This window comes from Hemitrygon akajei, chromosome 26, assembly GCF_048418815.1.
Source record: "Hemitrygon akajei chromosome 26, sHemAka1.3, whole genome shotgun sequence".
Taxonomy (NCBI): Eukaryota; Metazoa; Chordata; class Chondrichthyes; order Myliobatiformes; family Dasyatidae; genus Hemitrygon; species Hemitrygon akajei.
In genome coordinates, this window is record NC_133149.1 from 24,126,718 (window position 1) to 24,149,927 (window position 23,210).

At 38.9% G+C, this 23,210-nt stretch overlaps 1 protein-coding gene across 2 annotated transcripts in view; it reads left to right on the forward strand.

Moving 5' to 3' along the window:
* The window catches only part of msantd2 (Myb/SANT DNA binding domain containing 2), a 47,292-nt gene extending 26,065 nt beyond the window's left edge, over positions 1 to 21,227 (forward strand). The window contains exons 3-4 of one of the 2 annotated variants that reach the window (XM_073029735.1): positions 10,738 to 10,798; positions 14,451 to 21,227. In XM_073029735.1, coding sequence (XP_072885836.1) covers positions 10,738 to 10,798; positions 14,451 to 15,318 — 929 coding nt within the window. In that variant the 3' untranslated portion in view covers positions 15,319 to 21,227. The remainder of the gene's footprint in view (positions 1 to 10,737; positions 10,799 to 14,450) is intronic. The other variant, XM_073029737.1, reaches the window with a different exon arrangement.
* The last annotated feature ends 1,983 nt before the right edge of the window (positions 21,228 to 23,210 follow it).

The following is a 23,210-nucleotide window of genomic DNA, read 5'->3' on the forward strand; positions in this document are numbered from 1 at the left end:
GAATGTCCATCCCTGTGGTTGTGGCAGATTAATAAAAACATAGCAAGTATAAAACATTTTTTTTAAAAAACATCACCTTGCGCTAGATTTTGCTGCTGAATACCACTAACACAGTGCTATCTGTACTGTACCATACCAGATCCCAGTGGTTGCTTTACAGTTTAAAATGTATGGCGTTTTTCTCCTCGGTATTTAATGTCTTGTGGGTTAGTAGATATTCTCAAATATCATCTATATTTTAGATGCAACAAAAGTTGTTACTTTTGTTGCAATGTGTGTCAATCCTGTTCTCCCTTCATTATCTCGGGAGGATAATTGCAAAATTTCTTATTTTCGCTGACTACCCTTGCCTAATTTGCTGAGATGGCGAGAATGGGAAAACTCTATTATTTCAGCAGGGCATGTCAACTAATTGTAGGCTTCTGCTTTTTTTTTTTGCAAGTACAGGATAAAATAATATTCATGCAAGTCCAAAGATGTAGATAGGGAACAAATGGATCATTGATTTATGACACTACAATGAATTGGATGATGTCCATAACTCATGAATGTACACTTCATTTGGGAGAGATTCAGTTTTGCTCTTTGGGCAAAGGTAATCTGTACCTAGAGCTGACCCTCAAGTATTGAGTTGCTCAGCAGATTTCTATCCTAAGAGGATTTCTTCACCAGCCAATGTAAAGGATTTTAGCATAACTGGAACGTGGAAAGATCCTTAAACAACTGCATATTTATTTGTTTACTTGGAGATGCAGGGCAGGCCCTTCTAGCCCAATGATCTGCACTGCCAAGCAACCCACCTGTTTAACACTAACCTGATCATAGGCCAACTTAAAAAGAGCAATTAACTTACAAATGTTACACATTTGGACTGTGGGAGGGAACCGGAACACCTGGAGGAAACCCACACAGTCATGGGGAGAATGTACAAACTTCTTATAGACAGTGTCTTTGAACTGTGAACTCTGGAACAGCCTGAGCTGTAAAAAGTGTTGCGCCAACTACTGCGCTAACATGGCATCCCATGGGAGCATATGTACCTGTATCAATCCCATACCCTATGCATATGTATGTTATATTAATCTGTAAGAAACTGCATCTCAGCAGTCACTGATACCATTTAGTTTTACTCTTGTTTAGAAGCATCCTATTCATTGACTTGATAAGCCTTCTACTTGGTGGCAGATACTAATAGTCTATTGAATACTAGTTTTTGAGAGGCAGTATGAAAATGTAAAACTGGAGGGCTGATGAATACTGGTTTGCCTTTATGTTAGGATTATATTGAGTACATCATACTTTCACAAATATTTTCTTATTTTCTCTAAACAAGCCAAATAACAGGAAACTCTGGAGGAACTAGTGAGTTTAGCTGTGTGAGAGGGATTAGCTAAGATCCATCTGTTTGTAACATGTCTACTTTTAAAATACTCCTAATATTGTTTTACTTATTTGAGGAGATGGTGGAGAAATTGTGCAGTCTTGGATCATGTAAGGTTTTTTCTCCTGCATATGTCAAGAGCATGAGAAGTAGACTCATTATGATCACTCTTTAATAGCTGTCATTGAGAGAGTGAATATTACATTTGAAGTTGTACAAAGGGTGGAAAGGAGCAGTTTATCCAGCCAGTGTTATTTCTGAATTATTGGTTTGCAGATGTTTGTCCCTCACTTTAACACATCTGGAACCAAAATGGTATATTACTGTCTTCAATCACAGTTTAAATCTGGCTAGCGGTGTGAATATATTGAATTCAAAAGCAGATAACTGGCTCAGAAAACAATTGGTTCCATTTTAAATTTACTGTATGATATAAACAGTGCTATAAGCAGATGAAATACAGGTGAAGTATAATGTAGAGGTATAACTATGTTTGTTCCATGTACTCTGACCCTTGTCAACTTATCATTCTGTTGATCTTTTTGTACACAGTCACATCCTGGATTCAATAATTTGCTTGTCAGATGGCATCATTGTAACAATTTCCCAAGCCTGACAAATGAAACCTAAATAAAGTTTTCATCTACAAGAAAACGTTTCAGCGGACATGGCCCGCTGTTCTTTTTAAGTGCTGCAGATTTTTTTTACTCTATTGGCATGGAGAGGTCTGATATTTTTCCCCCACAGAAAAAGTTGATTAAATGGTGTACTATTAACGTTGATCGATTGTCTCCTTAGGAACATAGGGTGTTGTTTGTGTATGCAAGATTTATATCTTTACTAATTCAACAATCACTCTGTCATCTAGTTAATAATTATCCCCCACCCCTTAGAAACTCCTCAAAAACTAGCAGTTGTTGGTATGTCCAATTTTGAAATCCATTATTGCATAAATCAGCCAGCCTATGCAGCATTTCTCACAGGCAAAAAGAATCTTTTGAGTTTCATAGTTGAAGCTTGCTGAAAAAGGTAAGTGAAAAACACTTGTTTCGCCACAACTAGAGTATTGTGACTAGTCTGGGCATGTTTAAAAGTTAAAGGGTTTGAAAGGTGAAGAGCGCATTTACTAATGAGTCTAGAGATTAAAGAGCTCTGGTTATGTGTGTGTATTGACCACTGGCACTGGGGCTGTTCCCCTGTGAACATGGTTGTGAGGGGATCTAACGGGTATTTAAAATCATAAGATAACAATGTACTGGAGGAAAAATTGTTCCCATTGCTAGTGTGCTTAGGAAGCTCAAGGCATAAAATGAAGCTGAATTAAAAAAAAGTGTAGTAGTACCAGGCAAAATTTTTGTACACAGCAAGTGATTATGGTCTGGGTTAAGTGGAGGCAGATTTAATAGTGTTCAATAATGCATGAAATAAAGTAATTTGCAAGGCTTTGGGGAGAGAGTAGGAGTCTGCAACTAGTTTGTTGTTTTTTTCAGAGAGCCAGTATGCATCCAATACTCCATTGGTTTCCTTCTGTGCTGTGTTCTGTATTTAACTGTGAATCTCTACCTTTCGAATTCTGAACTGAAGGATTCTCATGGTGTAACTGCATAGATTTGTTCATGACTTGAGCAGCTGTTTAAAAAGTTTGACTTGACAGTCAAAACTATGCAGTCAGTTTGGAATTGGCGATACATATTTACATGGCAGGCATATATGTTAAAATCTGGAACAAAGATCTGAGCGAACAGACCTATTGCAGGGTTTCTGAAATCTGTTTTTAGTTGTCAAGCTTGCTTTGTTAAGAAATAATTCTTGTTTTTTTTAAACTCCTGGAAGTGTGTCCACGAATTGAAGTGTGGTTACCGAAGCCCTGACTGTAACTGCATTGACAACAGTGGCCATTTCATTTGAATTTCATTTCTACAGGCTTATTCAATTCAGAGGATTACAGCTAAATCAGAAATAGTTGGATGCATTTTTGTGAGGGAGAGCAAGATTGTTCACTAATTTTATCTTGGGTGTATGTGGGTTAGCCAAGTCCTATTACTGCTACCCAGGTGGAGATCTCCTAAACATGGGCTGTTTTTGTCAGTTGGATTGTTCTCTTAATTTTATAAATAGCCTAATGAGGCTGCTATGCTTTTCATCTCAATCTATATTATCACAAAATCCTCAATTTCTGTAACAAGATCTTCTTGACTCAATGATTCTGGTTCTTAATGGAGAGTGGGACATTTTGAAATCGGAAATCCCATCGGCAGGAGTGAGGGGAGAACTGCTGGAGGAACTAAAGCAGATCAAGCAGTATCTGTGGAGACAGAGGGATAGTTAGCATTTCAGGTCAAGGTTCTGTGTCAGGACTGTGTAGAGAGCAGTTGGCCAGTATATAAAGGTGAGGCAGGAGCTGGGAAATGATAGGTGGAACCAGGTAGGGAAAGGGGAGGATTGAGATGGAGATAGTATAGGGCTGTGGATTGTGGAATCTGATGAGTAATAAGTGGAACTAGGGTAAGGGAAGTGCATTGGGCAGATTAAATGTGGGTGCTAGGTAGATGGTACCTTGTAGGAGAAGGGAAAGAAACTTAATGGAGTTGGGGATTAGTGCTGGGTGGTAGTTGAGAAAGCCTGGGTGGATCAGAAAGAGAGAGAAAGCAACATGTACTGGGGTATACCTGAAATAGAAAAATTCAATGTTCATTCCATTAAGTCATAGCCTATTGAGGGGTAATACCTCTGGTTTGCACTTGTGCTCACCTTGATAGTGGAGATGGCCAAGAGCAGGCAGATCAGTGTGGAAATGAGAAGAGGAGTTGAAAGGCAACTGGGTGCTCAAAGGATATCAGAGACTTGGTTTGCATGCTCAGCAAACCAGTTACTGAGCGAGCCGTGATCTTGACGATGTAAAGGAGGCCATATTGTAAATACCAAATGGAATAGATAAAGTTGGAGAGAGTGCATTTCAATCTCTGCTTCAGTTAGACCTAGGGTTATGGTGAGCAGTGAAGTGTGGGAACAGGTGTTGCTCTTGTGGTTGCCAGTGTAAGTACCAGAGGATGGGGAGGAGCAGGTGTAGAGTGAATCATAAGAGTGGTGGGGCGAGTCTGACCCTGTGGAAATAGACTTGTGGAGATGGTCAGTCCCTGCAAGATGTGACTAGCAGTGGGATTATATATCAGCTAATAGAAATGCGTTGGAAGCAGAAACTGTGAAGGATGAAGGTGCGGACCAAAGGAATTCGGCATTTGTTCTGTTTGGAGAGGTGGGGTGAGAGAAGTACAGGAAACAGGAGATGCAGATGAAGAGCAACCTACCAGAGTATTATCCTTTTCAAATGGTTCTGTTTATTATCAGAATATATACAGTATGCAATCTGAAAGACTTCACAGATACCCACGAAAAACAGAAGAATCCCAAAAGAATGAATGACAGAACTTTCAAACCCCAAAGACCCCTCTCCCACTCCCCTGCATAAGTAGCAGCAAGCGTCTCTCACCTTTTAGTTATCCTCCTTCCCAGCCCTCCACCACCCCCCCCCCACTTTCTTATTCTGGTGTCTTTCCCCCTTGCTTTCCAGTCCTGAAGAAGGGTCTCTGCCCAAAACATCAACTTGTTTATTCATTTTCCTGCCTGCTGCCTCACCTGCTGAGTTCCTCCAGCATTTTGTGTGTTGCATGATACTCAAGCTATGGTCTGGTCATAGTTTTGTTGTAAAATATTTCTGCTTCATTTCCCTTGCAACGGTGGCTAGCATTCAATTTTTTGTTGATTCCTTTGTTAATTTTGTTTATGAGATGAGTCTTCATATTTATTTATTCTAAATTGTTTTATTGCAAAGCTTAAATTATCTGACAATTAAATGGCTCAAAATGGAAGAGTTATGTACTTAAACAATTGAATCAACACCATTAAGCAATTTAGATTATAGAGATTACTGCATCATAGTGTGCAGTTATTAAGACTACATTTTATGCTGATGCATATTAAATAGTCTAATCTATGCATTACTTCCCTTTAAGAATGGGGTGACCGGTGAGATAGCAATTTCCTACTTATTTTCTTTCAAATCAGCCATTCCTTGTTGCTTAAAAGCAAAATTATGAGCCCAAATGGACCTCAAAACTTTTAAATTTTATAATAAAAGATAAAACTAGCATGTTAATATCTAGAAATGTAAACTGAGTACCATTTGGAAAGTGTGAGGTAGCAAATCGAGATGTGTCAATAGGTTAACATGGCTATAAGTGAAGCTTGAGGGAGTGAGAGGCAGGAAATTATTTTAAAGGTCCCAGTCATTGAGATCGGGCAGTGGGTGGGGAAGAAGAGCAAAGTGTCTTAAAAGCAAATGTGAGATGTAGAAGCATCTGCTTCAAATGCTGAAGAGGCTACTTCATTTGTAGAGTTGGAGAGTGGATTTGTCAGCAATAACAGAAGACAACATTTTTCTATTGTGCTATTGGTAATACTTTTGCCATTGAGTCAAATGGTTTCCACTTTAATAATAACTTGGACACCTTAGAAGATAGATACTTTATTGATCCCAAAGGAAATTACAGTGTCACAGTAGCATTATAAATGCAAAAGAGATACAAATATTCAGGGGGAAAAAAAGTAAGAAAAAATAAAAAATGAGTTGCCTACAAAATAAGATGCACAAGATTTCCAAGTTCTCACTGATAAGATGGTAGTGCAAGAATTACGATGATATTATACAGTAATGGGTGCATATTCACGTGGTCCAGATAAGAAGTCATGATAGTATTGCACAGGGTGTCTGTGATAGCAGGGTGTGGTAAACAGATTAATAACAGGAAAAAAGGAGTCTAAAATGTCCAGTTTGACTCCTATTACAGAGCCAGCCTTTCTAATCAATTTATTGAGCTTTTTGGCATCTCCAGTGTTAATGCCATTGCCCCAGCACATCACCACATAGAAGATTGTACAGGTGACAGTAGACTGGTAGAACGTATGGAGGAGAGGCCTTCATACTCTAAAGGACCTCGGTCTCCTCAGGAAGTAGTGGTGACTCTGGCTTGTACACACAGCCACTGTTGGTGCTCCACTCAGGTCTATTGTCCAGGTGCACCCCCAGGTACTTGTAGGTCCTCACCACATCCATGTCCTCGCCATCAATAGTAACAGAGAGTGGTGCAGACTTGGTTGCCCTAAAGTTATCACCATCTCCTTCGTCTTACTGATGTTGAGCTGCAGATGATTCAGCTTGCACCATTTGACAAAGTCCTCCACCAGGGCCCTGTATTCGGCCTCTTGTCCTCCCTTTATACACCCAACTATCGCTGAGTCATCAGAGAATTTCTGCAGATGACATGACTCAGTGTTGTTTCTAAAGTCTGAGGTATACAGGGTAAACAGGAAGGGAGCCAGTGCAGTCTCCTCTGGGACCCCTGTGCTGCTTAGAGCACGTGACACACAGCTCTGAAGCCGCACAAGCAGTGGTGTGGCAATCGGGTAGACCATTATCCAGGGCAGTAGGTTATGTTCAGCAGGCAGATGGTGGCATCGTCAACACCACTGTGCTCCTGGTAGGCAAATTGCAAGGGATCGAGGGCTGATCTGACTGGGGTTGAAGGTGAGCCAGGACAAGCCTCTCGAGGGCTTTCATGATGTGTGAGGTCAGGGCCACTGGATGGTAGTCATTCAAGACTTTAGTTGGCCCTTCTTTGGTACTGGGACCACACAATATGTTTTCCACACAGTCAGGACCCTTTCCTGCTTGAGACTCAGACTGAAAAAGCGCTGGAGAACTCCACACGGCTGCTCAGCACACTCATTCAGGACCATGGGGTTCACACCATCTGGCCCCAATGTTCTGCCGTGTCCAAGTTTCCTCAGAGCCCTTCTCACCTGCTCAGTAGTGAAGGTGAGTCCATGATGACTGGGGAGTTGAAGATCAGGACAATAGCAGTTGGTATGTGGAGGTGTGGATGCTAGGTGCAGATCAGGGAGGGGATGTGGACAGTGATAGTCTGTGTTATTCATCCATGGGTTGAACTGAAGGGGGGAGGAGGGGAAGTGTTGGTGCTAAGGGAGCTTTGGGTGCCTCTGCATCTGGGCTGGTGTGTTGAGGGGGGTGTGAACAGGAGGGCAATTACCAAACCTATTGAAGAATGGGTTTAACTTATTAGCCTATTCATGGCTGCATTCCAAGGCTGTATAGCTAGGCTGATTGAAGCCAGTGATGTTCTACATGACTCTCCACACCTGTGTGCTACTCTGTCCAAGCTTGTTCTCTAGCTGGTTGAGCTTAAGTTATTGAAGTACTTTACAGGGGATATTAAACTAAAACCCAACCTGATTTCCAACTTGAAAAATCAGTGGCATTGTTTTGAGGGTTGCGAGAACCATCATTAAAGTCACTTGTATTCCATTACAGCGTGGTATAGGCCCTTTCAGTCCTTTGAGCCACGCTGCCCAGCTGTCCCTGGTTTAATCCCAGCCTAATCGGAGACAGTTTACAAAGACCAATTAACCCACCAGACAATGGGTGGAAACCGGTGCACCCAGAGGAAACCCACACAGTCACAGGGAGAATGTACAGACTCCTTACAGGCGACGGTGGGATTTGAACCAGAGTAGCTGGTGCTGTAAAGCATCATGCCAGCCATTACACTACCGTGCTGCCTTTTAAACTGAGTGTGGAGGGCTTGGAGATTTCAGTTTATTTTCTTCATGAATAAGCTGGGAAAAATACAGGAAGAATGCCATTTCTTTGCTGCCTGTAGAGGAACAGAAAATGAGTTGTCTGTCATAATAACTTTATTTGCCTCACATGTTGCAGGAACTTTGGAATAAGATAGGATGTTAATTTAATCACTTCTGCCAAAGAGTTCTGTGTCCTCTAGATTTGAATGCTAGATCCAAATGATAATGACAGATTGCTTGTAAATTAAAATAGATTTGAAGCATGTCATCCACTGGAATTGAATTTGCATTAAACAGATCTTTAGGTCAGTAATATGGCAGGTCTTGCTTTTTCTGAAATTGTTGACCAAGTGGCTTGGGCCTGTTTCTTCCAACATTGGATGGGGCAGTCTTCTGCTGGTTTTCCTCCCAGCATGTCGGCATGGTGTCTTGCAGTTTAAGAGCTATCTGCACTCCTGGGATGTCTCTGTTCGAGAGGCCCTGTCCCTGGTTCACCAGCTAACAAAGCTGTAACTGCTGTTGAATGTTTGTAAATTCCAAACCTTTGTGATGTTTGAAACCTGTTTAAAAGTAATTGTGTAATATTTGTTTAGAAGTTTTATATATTTGATCACAAGGGGCACACATTTAGAATAATTTAAACTAACCTAATTAAATAAACTTCTGACTTTTCAAAGAGGTGACCTTTTCACTCATTCATTTCAGTGGAACAATTATATGAGTTTAACAAATATATTTTCCTAATAAGACGAGGAAAGCTGTGGAAATTTGTGTTGCCCTGTTGGAATTGCAGAAATACAATATGTTGGTGTTTATGATGAGAGAGGAGGTTGGGGGGAATAGAGCATGGACTATTACTATTGTCTGTGGAAATGTGATTTCCATTTGGAGAGAACACTTGGAAGGTGTGTATGCAACTTTTTAGGCCCTTGTGAAGCAGAAACTAAACTCCTGATACGTTTTCTGGATTACGGGTTTAAAGTTCTTCTCTTATAAGAACTTTTTAAAACATTGAATCTCAACCAGTTTCATTGAAATCAAGCAGCATAATTACATTGTCAATGCTGTAAACTACATATTTAATTGGTAGTAGCGATATAATAAAGAATCCCCTCTTGAAGGTTGCTTTGTTTCTCATTAAGGGTGGCACTGACATCACATCAACATGATATCTGCTCCCCAGATGAATGCAATTTTGAACGAGTATAATTTTTAATTGAATTTTCTCACCATCCAAAGAAACACACTTCTGTATAGTAAACTGGTTCATACACTTAGTGGCCACTTTATTAGGTACCCCCTATACCTAATAAAATGGCCACTAGGTGCATGTTTGTGGTCTTCTGCTACTATAGCTGATCCACAGCAAGTTTTAACGTATTGTGCATTCAGAGTTGCTCTTCTGCCCACCACTGTTGTAACACGTGCTTATTTGAGTTACTGTCACCTTCCTGTCAGTTTGAACCAGTCTGGCCATTCTCCTCTGACCTCTCATTAACAAGGTATTTTTGCCCACAGAGCTGCTGCTCCCTGGATATTTTTTTTTGTTTTTTTTGTTGCATCATTCTCAATAAACTCCAGAGACTGTTGTGCATGAGATCAATTTTTAAGATACTCAAACCACCCCATGTGGCACCAACAATCATTCCATGGTCAAAGTCACTTAGATCACACTACTTCCCCATTTTGATGTTTGCTTTGAAATATCTGAACGAACCTCTTGCTTACGTTGTTATGCATCAAGTTGCTGCTACATGATTAGCTAATTGGATGTTTGTATAAACAAGCAGATGTACAGGTGTACCTAATAAAGTGGCAACTGAGTATATACTTACCTTTCTGCTATACAAAATAACTAAAGTACACACAAACACATTTGAAGGAGGACTGTAGCTATTTGGGGGAAAGTATCTGAGGAGAGAGAAAAAAACCCAATTTAAACTTGTGGGGTAAGTGGAGGGACTGAAACCATGAAAGACACTTCATATGTCCTTTAATTTTAAAAGAAATATTAATCTAGTCATATGGTTTGTGAAATGTGCAAATTATTTTCTATCTTTGTACTCTTATTTAATCTGGCAATGGGGAATAAAGGTCACTAATCCCTCAGTCTTTATCATGGCTCTAAACGTAACTGAAATCTTACAAAGTGAATGCCCCCTGATTTGTTAATTTTTAATTTGCCTGTGAGGGCATGTTTATTTTAAATCTCTGTATAGCCTATTTTGATATTCTAGCCTTCTGGATTTTAACAGAAGAGCAAGAACTGTCCTTTCAGGTAAAGGCCAGCCTCTCATGGGTAAGAGCAGATAGGAAAAGAGATCTCATGATCTGTTTAAGTTTCTCAGAGGGCAAACTAAATATATTTCATTTACTCCTATATCTGATAGTAAAACCCTTCATTTGATCACATGTACAAATTAACATGCTTCTGTTCTCTCAGTTGCATTTGGTCTATGATTAAATGTGTAGAAGTCCAGTCATGTTGTTCTTGTGGGGACTTCCTTGCACTTTGGCTAGATCAGAATAGTTTTGTAACATATGGTATAACTCTTGGGCATGTACCGAACACATCATGAATAAGGTGATGGTGCCTGTTAAATGAGTGTTCTTAGGACTGTTGTGCAAATATTACTGTTCTCAAACAATAAATCATCAAATTAGCCAACTCTTCTTAATCAATTAATTTCTTTTCCTAGAAGAAATGAATTTAGTAAAGAAGAAACCACCAGCACGACGTGAATCCACAGAAAACATGCAGTAAGTCATCTCTCAAAAGTTTAAAAGTAATCCTTGCATGTTACAACAGTGGATTTCAAATCATTTTGCCTGAGCCGTAATATAGAATCAATTTCATTCTGCAGGTGTGCAATTGAGATTTTCAAGTGTCTGGTTCCATTCCTGATGCTGGGGCATCACTGATTACTGATCTGGAGAATCTGAAAACCAATCAGTATTCACTCTTAAGTGATTGTTGCTGAGTATGATGTACAGTGCCTACAAAAAGTATTTAATTTGTTTTTTTGACAGTGATCAACAGAAAAAGACTCTTGTGTCAAAGTGAAAACAGATCTCGGCAAAGTGATCTAAATTAATTACAAATATAAAACAAAATAACTGATTGCATAAGCATTCATCCCTTTAATTCAGTATTTTGTAGATGCACCTTTTGCCAACAATTATAGCCTTGAGTCTGTGTGGAAAGGTCTCTATCAGCTTTGTACATCTGGACACTGCAATTTTCCCCATTCTTCTTTACAAAACTGCTCAAACTCTGTTAGATTGCATGAGGATTGTGAGTGAACAGCCCTTTTCAAGTCCAGCCACAAATTCTCAATTGGATTGAGGTGAGAACTTTGACTTGGCCACTCCAGGACATTAACTTAGTTGTTTTTAAGCTATTCCTGTGCAGCTTTGGCTTTGTACTTGGGGGCATTATTTTACTGGAAAACAAATTGTTTCCCAAGTTGCAGCTCTCTTGCAGATTGCATTAAGTTTTTCTCCAGGATTTCCCTGTATCTTGCTGCAGTAATTTTGCCATGTGCCTTCACAAGCCTTCCAGGGCCTGCTGTAGTGAAGCATCACCACAGTATGATGCAGCCTTCACCATGCTTCATAGTAGGGATGGTGTGTTTTTGATGACGTGTGGTGTTTGGCTTACAGCAGACATGACCTTTATTCTGATGGTCACAAAGCTCAATTTTGGTTTCATAAGACATAGAATCTTCTTCCAGCTGACTTCAGTCTCTCCCACATGCCTTCTGGCAAACTCTAGCTGAGATTTCATGCAAGCTTTTTCAATAGCGATGTTCTCTTTGCCACTCTCCCATAAAGCTGCGACTGGAGAGGCTTCCGGCCAACAGTTGTATGTGCAGTCTCCCTCATTTGTTCCCTTCTTGCACAGTCACTCAGTTTTTGAGGATGACCTACTCTAGGGAGATTTACAGTTGCGCCATATGCTTTCCATTTGATGATTGACTGGACAGTACTCCAATATATTCAGTGACTTGGAAATTTTCTTATATCTATGTCCTGACTTGCTTTTCAAAATCCTTTTTGCAGAGTTGCTTGGAGTGTTCTTTTGTCTTCATGGTGTACTTTTTGCCAGGATACTGACTCCACTAGCACTTGGCCCTTCCAGATACAGATGTATTTTTTTTACCACAATTAATTGAAACGCCTTGACTGCACACGACTCCAAAAACAGGTCTCCATTTAACCAGTTATGTGACTTCTAAAACCAGTTGGCTGCACCAGTGATGATTTGGTGTGTCATATTAAAGGTGTTGATGCTTATGCAATCAATTGTTTTGTTTTACATTTGTAATTGATTCAGATTACTTTGTAGAGACCTGTTTTCACTTTGACATGAAGTCTTCTGTTGATCAGTGTAAAAAAACACAAATTAAATCCACAGTGATTCGCTGTTGTAATTCAATAAAACATGAAAACTTCTAGGGGGTGATGATTACTTTTTATAGGCACTGTATGTGTTAATGTAAATACTGTACAGTTGTGAATACATTCACAATGGCATAGTTAGGTGATGGTCCCTGTTGTGTTGTTGGCAAATCCTCGAACACTGAAGTTTGATAACTCCCCATTGCTGGCCAAGGTGTGAATAGGACCTTGCTTAACATGAGATCTGTTAATCTAATAGATCATTAAGTGGAATTTTTAAGTATACTTCTGCAAACAAGTAACTTTCAGACTGAATAAGGGAAGGCACTGACCGTGATAGATATTTTTGTACACTCAGATTTTCCAATTAATTTTCAGTTGATTGGCAGTTTTTATTTTTTAAACAATCCAACTCCACAGCTTTAGGGAATGTTCTGTTATTGCTCAATATTTAAAATAGTATAATGAACAGGAGTACCAGCTTCGATGAAATGAAGTTGAAAATATTGCACCTAAATTAGTTGGCAGAAAGTTCAGTGAATGTACCTCCTGTTGACTGTTTGCCCATTCTGTTAACTTGGTGTATTAAGGGCGTGATATATGGATCAAACTTTAGATATCCAGCCCAAACTCACAAGCTGCTCAATCCTGTTTGTAAATATTTTAGTTACTGCATAAATTCCATTGAACTAGAAGTTTAGCCCAGATTATGTGTGGTTAAAGGATATCCTTGGGGTATGAATCCTAAATGCTATGTCCAAAAATGGAAACATGAAAATGTGGATAGTTCATGTAAACAAAGTAGGTCATATCGCATTCTAACTATTGACAAAGAAAAAAAACTTGTGCTTTTGAAGGAATTATCAGTGAAGAACTGGTGATGGCATCATGTCTGATCATCTTAATTTGACCACCTTGGCATTGTAACAGCCAAACCAAAACAATTGCCGCTGCTGGAATTGTTATATTTGCATGATATAATGATTGTTCCAAAAGTCAAGGATATGTTTTGAATTCTTAGCAATTGGCAAACATACAACCTTGGAGCAATGAAACTTAAGCATACACACATGTAAGTTGAGCATAACTGAGTGGTCAGCAAAAGATAGGAGATCCACTGGTCCCCAGCTGCTACAAATTGCAATGAGCAGAGCATTATTCCCTTTGCTTTTACCGTGTCCCTGCTCATGTGATGAGTTACCATAATAAACGTGCAAGACTGTGTACAGTACAGATAGAGAACAGATGCATGGCTTCTACAGGCACCTTATTTTCTTTCAACCTCCACCATTCCTCCCTAGACTCTAAGAGCCTTCTACTACTTTCCACTTCTCCCTGCTCTGAAGAGCTACATTCATTTACTGATGTGAGCAATCTTGTTTAATATTTGACCACAGTCATAATAGCCCATTGAACTGTCCTGCCAAATCCAAGAGTTGTCATCATCATCTTAATGCTATACTCCATCTAGTGAGGAAGAACTGCAATGACTGTTTGAGTAATGGGGAGTTTAATTGTTGGAAGACTAATGCTTCAACCATTCTGTATACTTTGAGAAGAGATTGCTGGCATGCGACAGTTTCACTTTGGCAGCAGAGGCCTGTACATGAATTGTATTCTCAATCAGACTGCAGTACATCTTTGAAATACATTGTGCCAGCTTCTCTGAATATAACAAATTATAAATGTTTTCCATTAAATGCTGGGGTGGAAGACACAGATTTAAGATAAATTGGGGGGAAAAACAAGAAATGTGAGATGATAACTTGCAAATTTGCATATCTTCATGATTTGGACTGTCCTGCCAGGATGCTTCCTATCTTTCAATGGAGAAACTGCATGTACATTTTAAAGAAAAAAAAATCAGGACTGTAGTTAAGGAACTATAGAGCATGTCTAGTTGGAATAATCTACCAAATGACTTGCCTTCTGACTCTTTTGCTGTTTTTGAGTTACTGCCTGTGTCCAGTTTGTAGTGTTTTCTGATTCTCTACTATTTGCTCTTTTCAAGGAAACCAGAGATTCTGCAAGCCCTCACAGCACTATTGGACTCAGTTCACCCACGGTGGCAGGATTTCCAAAGTTATGACGACCTCGGCAGTACGTACTTTGCAAATAAACTTGGTATCTTTGCTGTTGGTTATAATACGAGATGGGTTGAGGACATACGATATCATTATGCAGAAATCAGCTCACAGGTGCCGGTTGGAAAGAGACTGAAGGAATATTTTAATCCAGATAAACCAGAAGGCAAAGTGATCGCCATTAAGCGTCAAAAAATGAACTGGAAGAAAGTCTATTACAAGCTATTTGAGATCACAAAAAGTGAGGCACGTTGTCTTGAGCTACACTTTGCTTTTGAATGGATACCCATCGCACTTTCCCGTGCAGCCAGTGACAACACTGTACAATATTTGCTTCCGGGCGGGATCCCGGATACTAATGGCCTATATGTCATTGGTTATGAAGAGGCAGAGGGCGAGAATCTTTCCCCACGGCGAGATTATGGCATTCGGGTGCTGCCAAGGGTGTCCCTACAACGGGACTCGAGTGGCACTACTGCAGGACCATCGCTTTTGGAAAATGAAGTTAGTGATGCCAGTGAAATGAAGTCAAAAATTCGTTACTGTTATCTAGGCGTGGCAGAGGAGCAAACCATTCGCCAGTGCATACTGCAACACTTTCAACCACCAGTCAAGATGCTGGGCATGGAGACATGTTCAATCAACAGCTTCCTCTCTGAAAACTGCCAGGCAGGAGCCATCTCCAGATCTATTTACATCAAATTTATAGAAGTAGAAAAAGAGTATCTCTCTTCAGGCTGTGTGCAAGAGTGTTTGGAAAAAGCCATGGGGTATTCTTTACGGTTCACAAAGTAAATTCCAACCATAGCCAATGTATTCAATTGTGATGTACAAAGATTTCTGCCTGGTCACATTTAGAACTGCAATAACATCAGGGTTTAGATTTAAAAGCTTCCCACATTTACTGTACTTGAAGGGTTTCAATACTATTACAGCTGAGAGAGTAAAACAAGAAATTGAGTCACTTTGCTCAAAACAAAGTGCAAGACAGTAGCTGAAAAGCGAGACATGTAGTTTGGAGTTGGTCTGCTCTGTGGATTTAAAGTTCATCTCTTCAAAGTGATTGTTGGAGCCCCAGTACACTGAAAGGTCTAATGTCTTGGTTACAGTTGAGTTACAGGCTAACCAGTTTAGGGCAAGAATGCAGGTTGTGAGAGCATCTAAATGTTACACTGAAGTGGTGGTATATTGAGATGTTTGCTTTACTTGCATTCTATGGTTTTTAGCATTGCCCACATTCAAACCCACCAGTCACTTTTGTGGTGATTTCACTGGGTTACAGGCCATGCAACCGATTTAGTTGGGTGCGATTCCAAAAATAGAGAAAGGGGAAGATGGAATTGAAATGAGATGTATCTGCATGCATGCCTTTTCCACTGAACTTAGCACTGAACTTGCGAGGAAAAAATCTCTGGTTCTTTTTCCATTGTTTGGAAGCTGCTCTGGAGTAGCCTCAGTTGGCCAAAGTGTTAATCTAATTTTTCTCCTTTTGATAAAATATGACCTGATTGTTAACAAAATCAGGTTCTTGGGATTGTGTTTAAGCTGCAATTTTCCTGGCACTTAAACTCAAGTGCATAGTGCCTGGAAAATGTTGTGTGTTTTATACGAGCACGTACTGAACAGTTTGGCTAGGTTGGGGTAAATGCAGTGGAAGCAGATGGGCAAAAAAAAATTTGAGAGTTTTGCTCTGTGGTGTATTGCAAATGTGCATTGGAGCCCTTAATGGGTTGAGTCCTAGTTCATATTACTTTATGGTCTGTGTATTGATCTCGGATAATTTGCGTTGACCTGAAGAGATTCTTCAGCAGTTTATTTCTTGACAATTTCTACCTGGAGTATTTCTAAGTCAGTAGTCTGCTTCACCCTAGACAGGGACTGGTATGATTTACTAACTTTACAAATGAGTGCAAGCAGCACCCTTTGAATGAGATTCAGTGCAAAGCTTCCGTGAATGATTTCTACCTTCAATAATAGTTGAATTTAACCTCAACTTATTTGTTTGACTTGGTACTCTCCCTATACAGTCAGAAGGAAAATACCATGTTAGCAGCAGTCAGTTTCACCCCAGAGTGGTCTTCCACAGTCAGTTACATCAAACAGTCCAGTCTTTGACTGGGTTTGTGGATTTGCACAATCTATCAGGGTTTTGAGCATTTCGAATATATTTTTACTACCAGTCAGTGCACAGGTCAGATGTTGGAAGTTAGGACTTCAGTGTTGCAATGTGCTATGTTATAACTCTTGTGACATTTGTGTGAAATGGGGGCACTTTATTTCTATAGATAGGACTTGGTACAAATTACAGGCTAAGTTTTTCCTATGCAAAATGGGTCCAATGAAACCTTTGTTTCAGAGTTAATATTCCAAGTTTTTTGAAACAATGGCCGTTTGCGCCTTTTCATTGTTTTTCACGTTTAAGTTGTAGTGTCCACATCTGTTGAATTGTTAATGAAACATGAATGACTTGAAACATCTTTTGTGGTGAGCTTTTGACATTGTGAGGATATTTTAAGACCTTGGAGACGAAGTGAGAGAAAATGCTGCTGTTGCTCTTCAGTCCTTTTAAGCTAACTATTTTAATAAGAATAAGCTATGAATATATTGAAGCTTAATCCTAGTTTGTTAAATACAGTGTCATCTTACTTGGAATATATTCTCCCTAATCTGAAAATGTTGGGAATCCAAAACTTCACTGTAAAATTCCCAATGGCTATTCAATAGATTTAATGCTAGAGTATCTTTCAAAATTTCAGATGTACATTTGGTATTGACAACCCATGCCAAACAAGAACCTAAGTGGAAAAAATGTTATTTTTTTTTTAAAAAATCCAGTGATTAAAGTTTATTTCTTTCTGGCAACTAGTGAAACAGACATTGCAAAGCTTTATTTCTCAGTCCAATAAAAAATGAAGCTTTTAAGTTGACAATAGATTTCACTGAGCAACATACACAAGAAATCCTGCAAAGCCACAGAGCAACACACGGAAAATGAATGGAAATGCAGATTTCCAACATCTGAAGAACCTCTTGTGTTTAATTATCACTGGGAGCTAGTTTTGCTTCTATAGATTCAAAGGCACAGCTAAGTAGACGAGAAAATTCCCAGATTTCTTCTGCTGTCTGTGACTTTACAATGATAATGGAAGATAGCAGGAACATAGCTTTGAGCATTGAAGTGAATAAACTATCAGGCATCCTATTTCTTTTTGCTGTTGGGAATCCTTCAATCTTTAGTTGACAGGATATACCATTGGATCTGGTGCAATAACTTGTTCAGACAAGGCCAGGATATTTCAAACTTGTTTCCTCCTCCCCTTGTGTGAGCTACGGGCCTGTACACTATCTGACAAGATCATATAGAGGTTGTCCTGTCTTAAGTTGCATTTCATGAACTGATTCCTTTGACAGGAGGCAGAAGAATACAGCAGAAAACTATTTCAGCAATTTAGTGTGAGAACATTGATGTTTTGGCAGGGCAGCAGAATTTGTGTCTTTGAATAATTGTAATCTGGATTATGGGATGCAAAGTAGCAAGAGATCATTCCTGTGCTCCGGGACACTGTAAGGAGTCCAAATTATTAATTTCATTCCTCTATGGCAGGGGTTCCCAAACTTGTTTTGTCATGGACCCCTGCCATTAACTGAAGGGTCTGTGGACTCCAGGTTGAGAACCCCTGCTCTATGGTCTGTTGGCTAGTGCGACACAAATGCAACATGAAATCTGTTCTTTATTCTCATTTATCTGGCTTTAATTTCCCGATGTGATGCTTTTTACAAGCACTACCACATTGTAGTAAAATGTAACTTTTAAAATACAATAAAAGCTGTCATTGGGGATGGGTGGGGGGTGTGCTTCAAGTTTCATGAGAGCACTTTTCCCTTGGTGTTTCCCTCCACTAAAAGATGTGGTATGTATTAACGTCATATATTGTGGTGTCTCCCAGAAAACTCCCCCAGAAACACATAACTTGAGCTGCTTTGATTGAAAGCTGCTGATTGGAAGTTCTCTGGTGATATTGCTGGTACTACTTGGAGTGCGACATTTGAAGTATCTCGTACAGTAAAAGAAAGGGACAAGGCACTCGAGTTACAAAATGTTATTTCCATAAGCAGTAATTGATGCAACCTAGCCCAACTTCACTACTTTACTCTTTATGAAAAGGTTACATTTTTGTTTTCTGCGTCAGCATGTCACAATGATTACTTCCTAAACTTTTCAGTAAATTAATTTACTAATTGTAATCTAAAGGTAATCCGATAGTGCCACACAAAGTATTTTGGTATTAATCAGTCTGAAGCTGATTACTTAATTTTGCCTCTGAACAGAATGAAGCATTTTGAATAATTTGGGGTGTTGACTTTTCTCTTGATACACACAAAAACATTCATCCAATCCAATCCGAACTATTTGTCTTTCACTCAGAATATATAGTTTGGGGAAGTTTTCCAGTAACATTACAAGACAACCTCATCTTTGTGGATGTGTGGACACCATTAAGACTATTCCAAGGGTAAATCCTGGTCCCAACAAAAATAAAATTGCATTTTGAATACCGGAAATAATATTAAACTTGAGGTGCACTTTTGAAAACTCTCCGTTGTCTGTGGTTTTGGGCACAGTCAGTGCAGATTGCTATTTGTACCCTGACATATTTGTGATTTAAAAAAAACTTAGCATTATTTCAACACCTAATATAAAATAATGTCACAGGTCTTACAGACAATTAGGTTATTTAATTTTTAATTTTGCATTGGTCAGTATTTAAGTTTCAAAATGTCACTTTCCCTAAACATGAATTTCCATATCTTCAAATATACTATTGAGGGATCTAATTATGATCAGAATTTTGTTATTGAATTGAAACTGACATATAACTACAAGTTGTACAGTTAAGATCAATGTTTGAACATAGATCTTGGAAACTATGCAAAGATTCACACTGATCTTTTAATTACGGTTTGACTCCCAACTTGTTACTACTGAAAGAAATACACCTATCGTTCAATTAAAATGAGCTTTCTTTCTGAAATAGTTTTGCTCAAAGCAGCATTTCTCTCTTCTAGTTTCTTTCTGAGAGTCCTCTGCCAACTGTTACTTTGAGTATGGTTTTGCAGATGAAGTAGCCTTCCTGTAGATCACATAAATTTGGCTTATGATCCGAAACATTGAATGTTGACAACATGGCGAGTGTTTCCAAAATTCCCTCCATTAATGGCATCCTTGCTCTCTTGTGGTTGTTCTGTATAATGATCACCAACACCTGTCATCTCGTTGCCCAGACGTTGAAACAAATTATAACTGCTTTTGCCCAGGATATTGGCCAATAAAATACAACTCAGGAATTTTTTTTGTGTGTAAAGTTTAGCATTGTACTGGATGATGTCCTTACCCTCAAGATTATTGGTGCAGCTTCCACTTTAGATTTTCAAGAAGATCCCTCCACTTTTCTTCCACTGGAAACCAGTAAATGTTTAATTTTGCGCTCTTCATCAGCCATCCTGTAAACTTTGAACTCAGTCTGTGACCCTAAGGAAGACATTGAGTGAATGTGCATCTGCATCCTAATAGTAAAATGCTGCTGAGAAGTTTCATGAATCTACAACTTGCATCTGGGAAGCATTCCAACCGCACTACAAAGTGCTGGACTGTTCTGCATGTAGTTTTGCACCAGCCAATACTGATAAGACTTCCGAATCTGCAATGACAGACTGCATCTTTCTTTGTCCTGTCAGGTTGCCAGAGTGTACACTGTTTGGAAACTTGCCCAGGTGCAACATTAAGGTTGTGTTGAGCAAACATTGAAATATATCCGTTTTAAGCACTCCCTAATTTACTTAGGATTACAATTCCCACATAATTGAAGACCAAATGAAACAGTCAGCAAAACAAAACCCAAATCACTGGAGAAAATACCCAGAGCAAGCTACTGTTCTGAGCATTGACTGACCAGGTAGGCTGAACTGTACCATTCTTAGTATAGACACTGTTGATCATATAAAGATGAAGATATGGCTAGAAGTAAACTTAAAGAAAATTAAATTGTATTTTTACATTCTTGTGTTCTGATTTTCCCAAAGTTTTATGTCAGATTTTGTTTTTCTGTAATTCAGCAGTGTAAAGCTTTAATTTTAAACCAGGCTGCCATTCCTCTTGTTTAGCTGACCAATGATGCAGATGAATAGTATGACGGCTGGATCAGGGCAAAGTATGAAGACATTTCCTCAGCAGGTGGCTGATCCGTCCAAGTAACCACATTTTGTGGTGGTATTAAAACCTAACTTTGAATTTTTGAAAGTAATCACAATGGCAACAGACACATGAACATGTTGTTTTCCATTTTTTTTCTTAACTGAAATATTATGTGGTATTTATCCCTGCTGTTATCGATTATATTGTAATACATTATGAAATGATTTATCCTTTAAGGAAAAAAAATATAGCATCACTGCTGACTAGCAAATGCTTGTGACTGAAAAATAAAAATGGATTAGAATGTTGGTTCCAAGTGATCAAGACAAGGTCTTTTGATTCACAATATTATCCTCACTCACTGCCCCTACTAAAGAACTTTGGGGATTTTCCATTATTTTCAATGGAAACTCCTGGCAACTCTGGGCTGTTTTAGTGAGATATGTCTTGTATTCTCTTGATGCAGCATTAAGCTATAAATTATTAGATATTAAAGATCATTATGACTTTATTATCTGTGTGTGTTGATACTTTGTCTACTGAAGCAATACCTTTCAGATTGCATGCTTGGGAAAAGGAAACACAAGGCTACATTAAGCTTATTACAATGTGCACTCAGAATAGCTTGAGCACAAGTCACAGAGTTGAATGGAAGTTCAGCAAAGAGCTGCCAATGACCAAATAGTGGACATGGACCTAGAGGAGAAGCCATAACCAATCCCATGGCCGGGGAGCCACGGTAGCAACACTTTTCTGGCTTGGGGCGTTCAGAAGTTCAATTCCAGCACCATTCTTTAAGACATCTCTGTATGTCCTCCAAGTGGAATGCATTGATTAAACAGTTCTTAATCATTCACCTTGAAATGCAGTCTGTCACAGCTTTGTTATAACAACAGTATAACAAATATCACTTCCCTTTCACTTTTAATCCTGCTTTTAGCCCTTTCTGTTTTGTATTGCATATGTTTTCTAATTATAGTTTTGATTTAATTTATATTTTAAAATCTTATTGCTACTGGCAGCTAATATTTTGTGACCATTACACCTACTCTTGTACCTCCAAATCATGTTTGGACATTAAGAATGTCAAGCCTTGGCATTAAGTAGAAGGGTACCAGATATTGGGGAAAAAAGGACTTCAGTTCCATGGACCAGAGAAAATGGTTCAGACAGTCAAAGTTCAAGGGCTAAGTGACAGTGGTGTCAATATCTTGAATAAGTTTGGTTCTTTACAAGGGCAGCAATGGTAGTAATCAGAGGTAATAATTTATAATAATTATTAAAGATTTTTAAAAAAATATTATTTAAAAAGGATATTTTTAGGTAGCAACTGTTGCTGTTGAGTGTATAATCTTTAAGTAATGAATCAGAATCAATGATAAATAGTGAAGGAGAAGATGCTGGGTTATATGGATACATTTCAATAGAACACAATCAATAAGAATGCCTCCTCCTGTGCTGTAGATTCCTGATGGTTTGTCTGTATACCCTTTCCACTAATCTGTGACTTCCATTTTTACTAACAGTCTGCCAAGTCTTCAGGAAATCCATCTAAATCCATTATTGCTGCTTTCAAATTAGTAAAGCGGAAAAATATCAAATGGGTGAGTTGCATGCCTTGTGCTTCACAGATCTATGATGGTTCACGTTTATCCAAGGTTCAGTCATTCAAAACTCAAGCATATTTTCACATTAGCAGCAGGACAAATATACAGTTGCTTAAATATATTTATTATACCTAAATATGCAATTTTTTGGGTACTTTACTCAACAATGGAGTGTCATTGGTGATTACACTGAACAACAAATGCTTTCAGAAGTGTTGCTTCCTCAGAACTTTTTGCTTCTGATAGACAGCCTGAAGCTAAACACAAATATAATTTCAGACTACTTGCATCACGCAGGAATGTGGAGAAACAAGAAATTAACTTTTATTGAATATAATATGTGTAGTTGCAGAAAGGAGTTGACACTGCAATAGTCCAACTCAGCTAAAAATGCTTTGATCTTTGTGTGTACTTTGTGTTTGAAGCTTGTCGCAGAAGTGTGCAGCGATAATCAGCCATCATTGATGGATTCCAGTTGCCCAGATACAGTTTCACCATGACTGAATTGTCCTGGTGAAATCCTTTACCATGCTTGCTACTGAGAACACCAAGGTTTGCAGGGAAGAAGTCTAAATGGGAATGCAAAAAATGAATCTTGAGCGACATGTTGCACTTGATGGTTTTGTATTCTTGAAGCACATTGTCAACCAGCTGCACGTAGTTGGGTGCTCTGTAGTTGCCAATAAAAATTTCATCAACATCCTTGAATGTCTTCCATGCGGTCTTTCTTATATTCCACCAGAAGTTCTTTAATTGCCTTTCATTGATGACCTGTTTGATTTGTGCACCAACAAAAATGCCTTCCTTAATCTTGGAATCAGTTATTCTCTCTTTAATTATGAACTGAAATAACAAATATTGGGGATTTCATGACAATGGTGAAAATG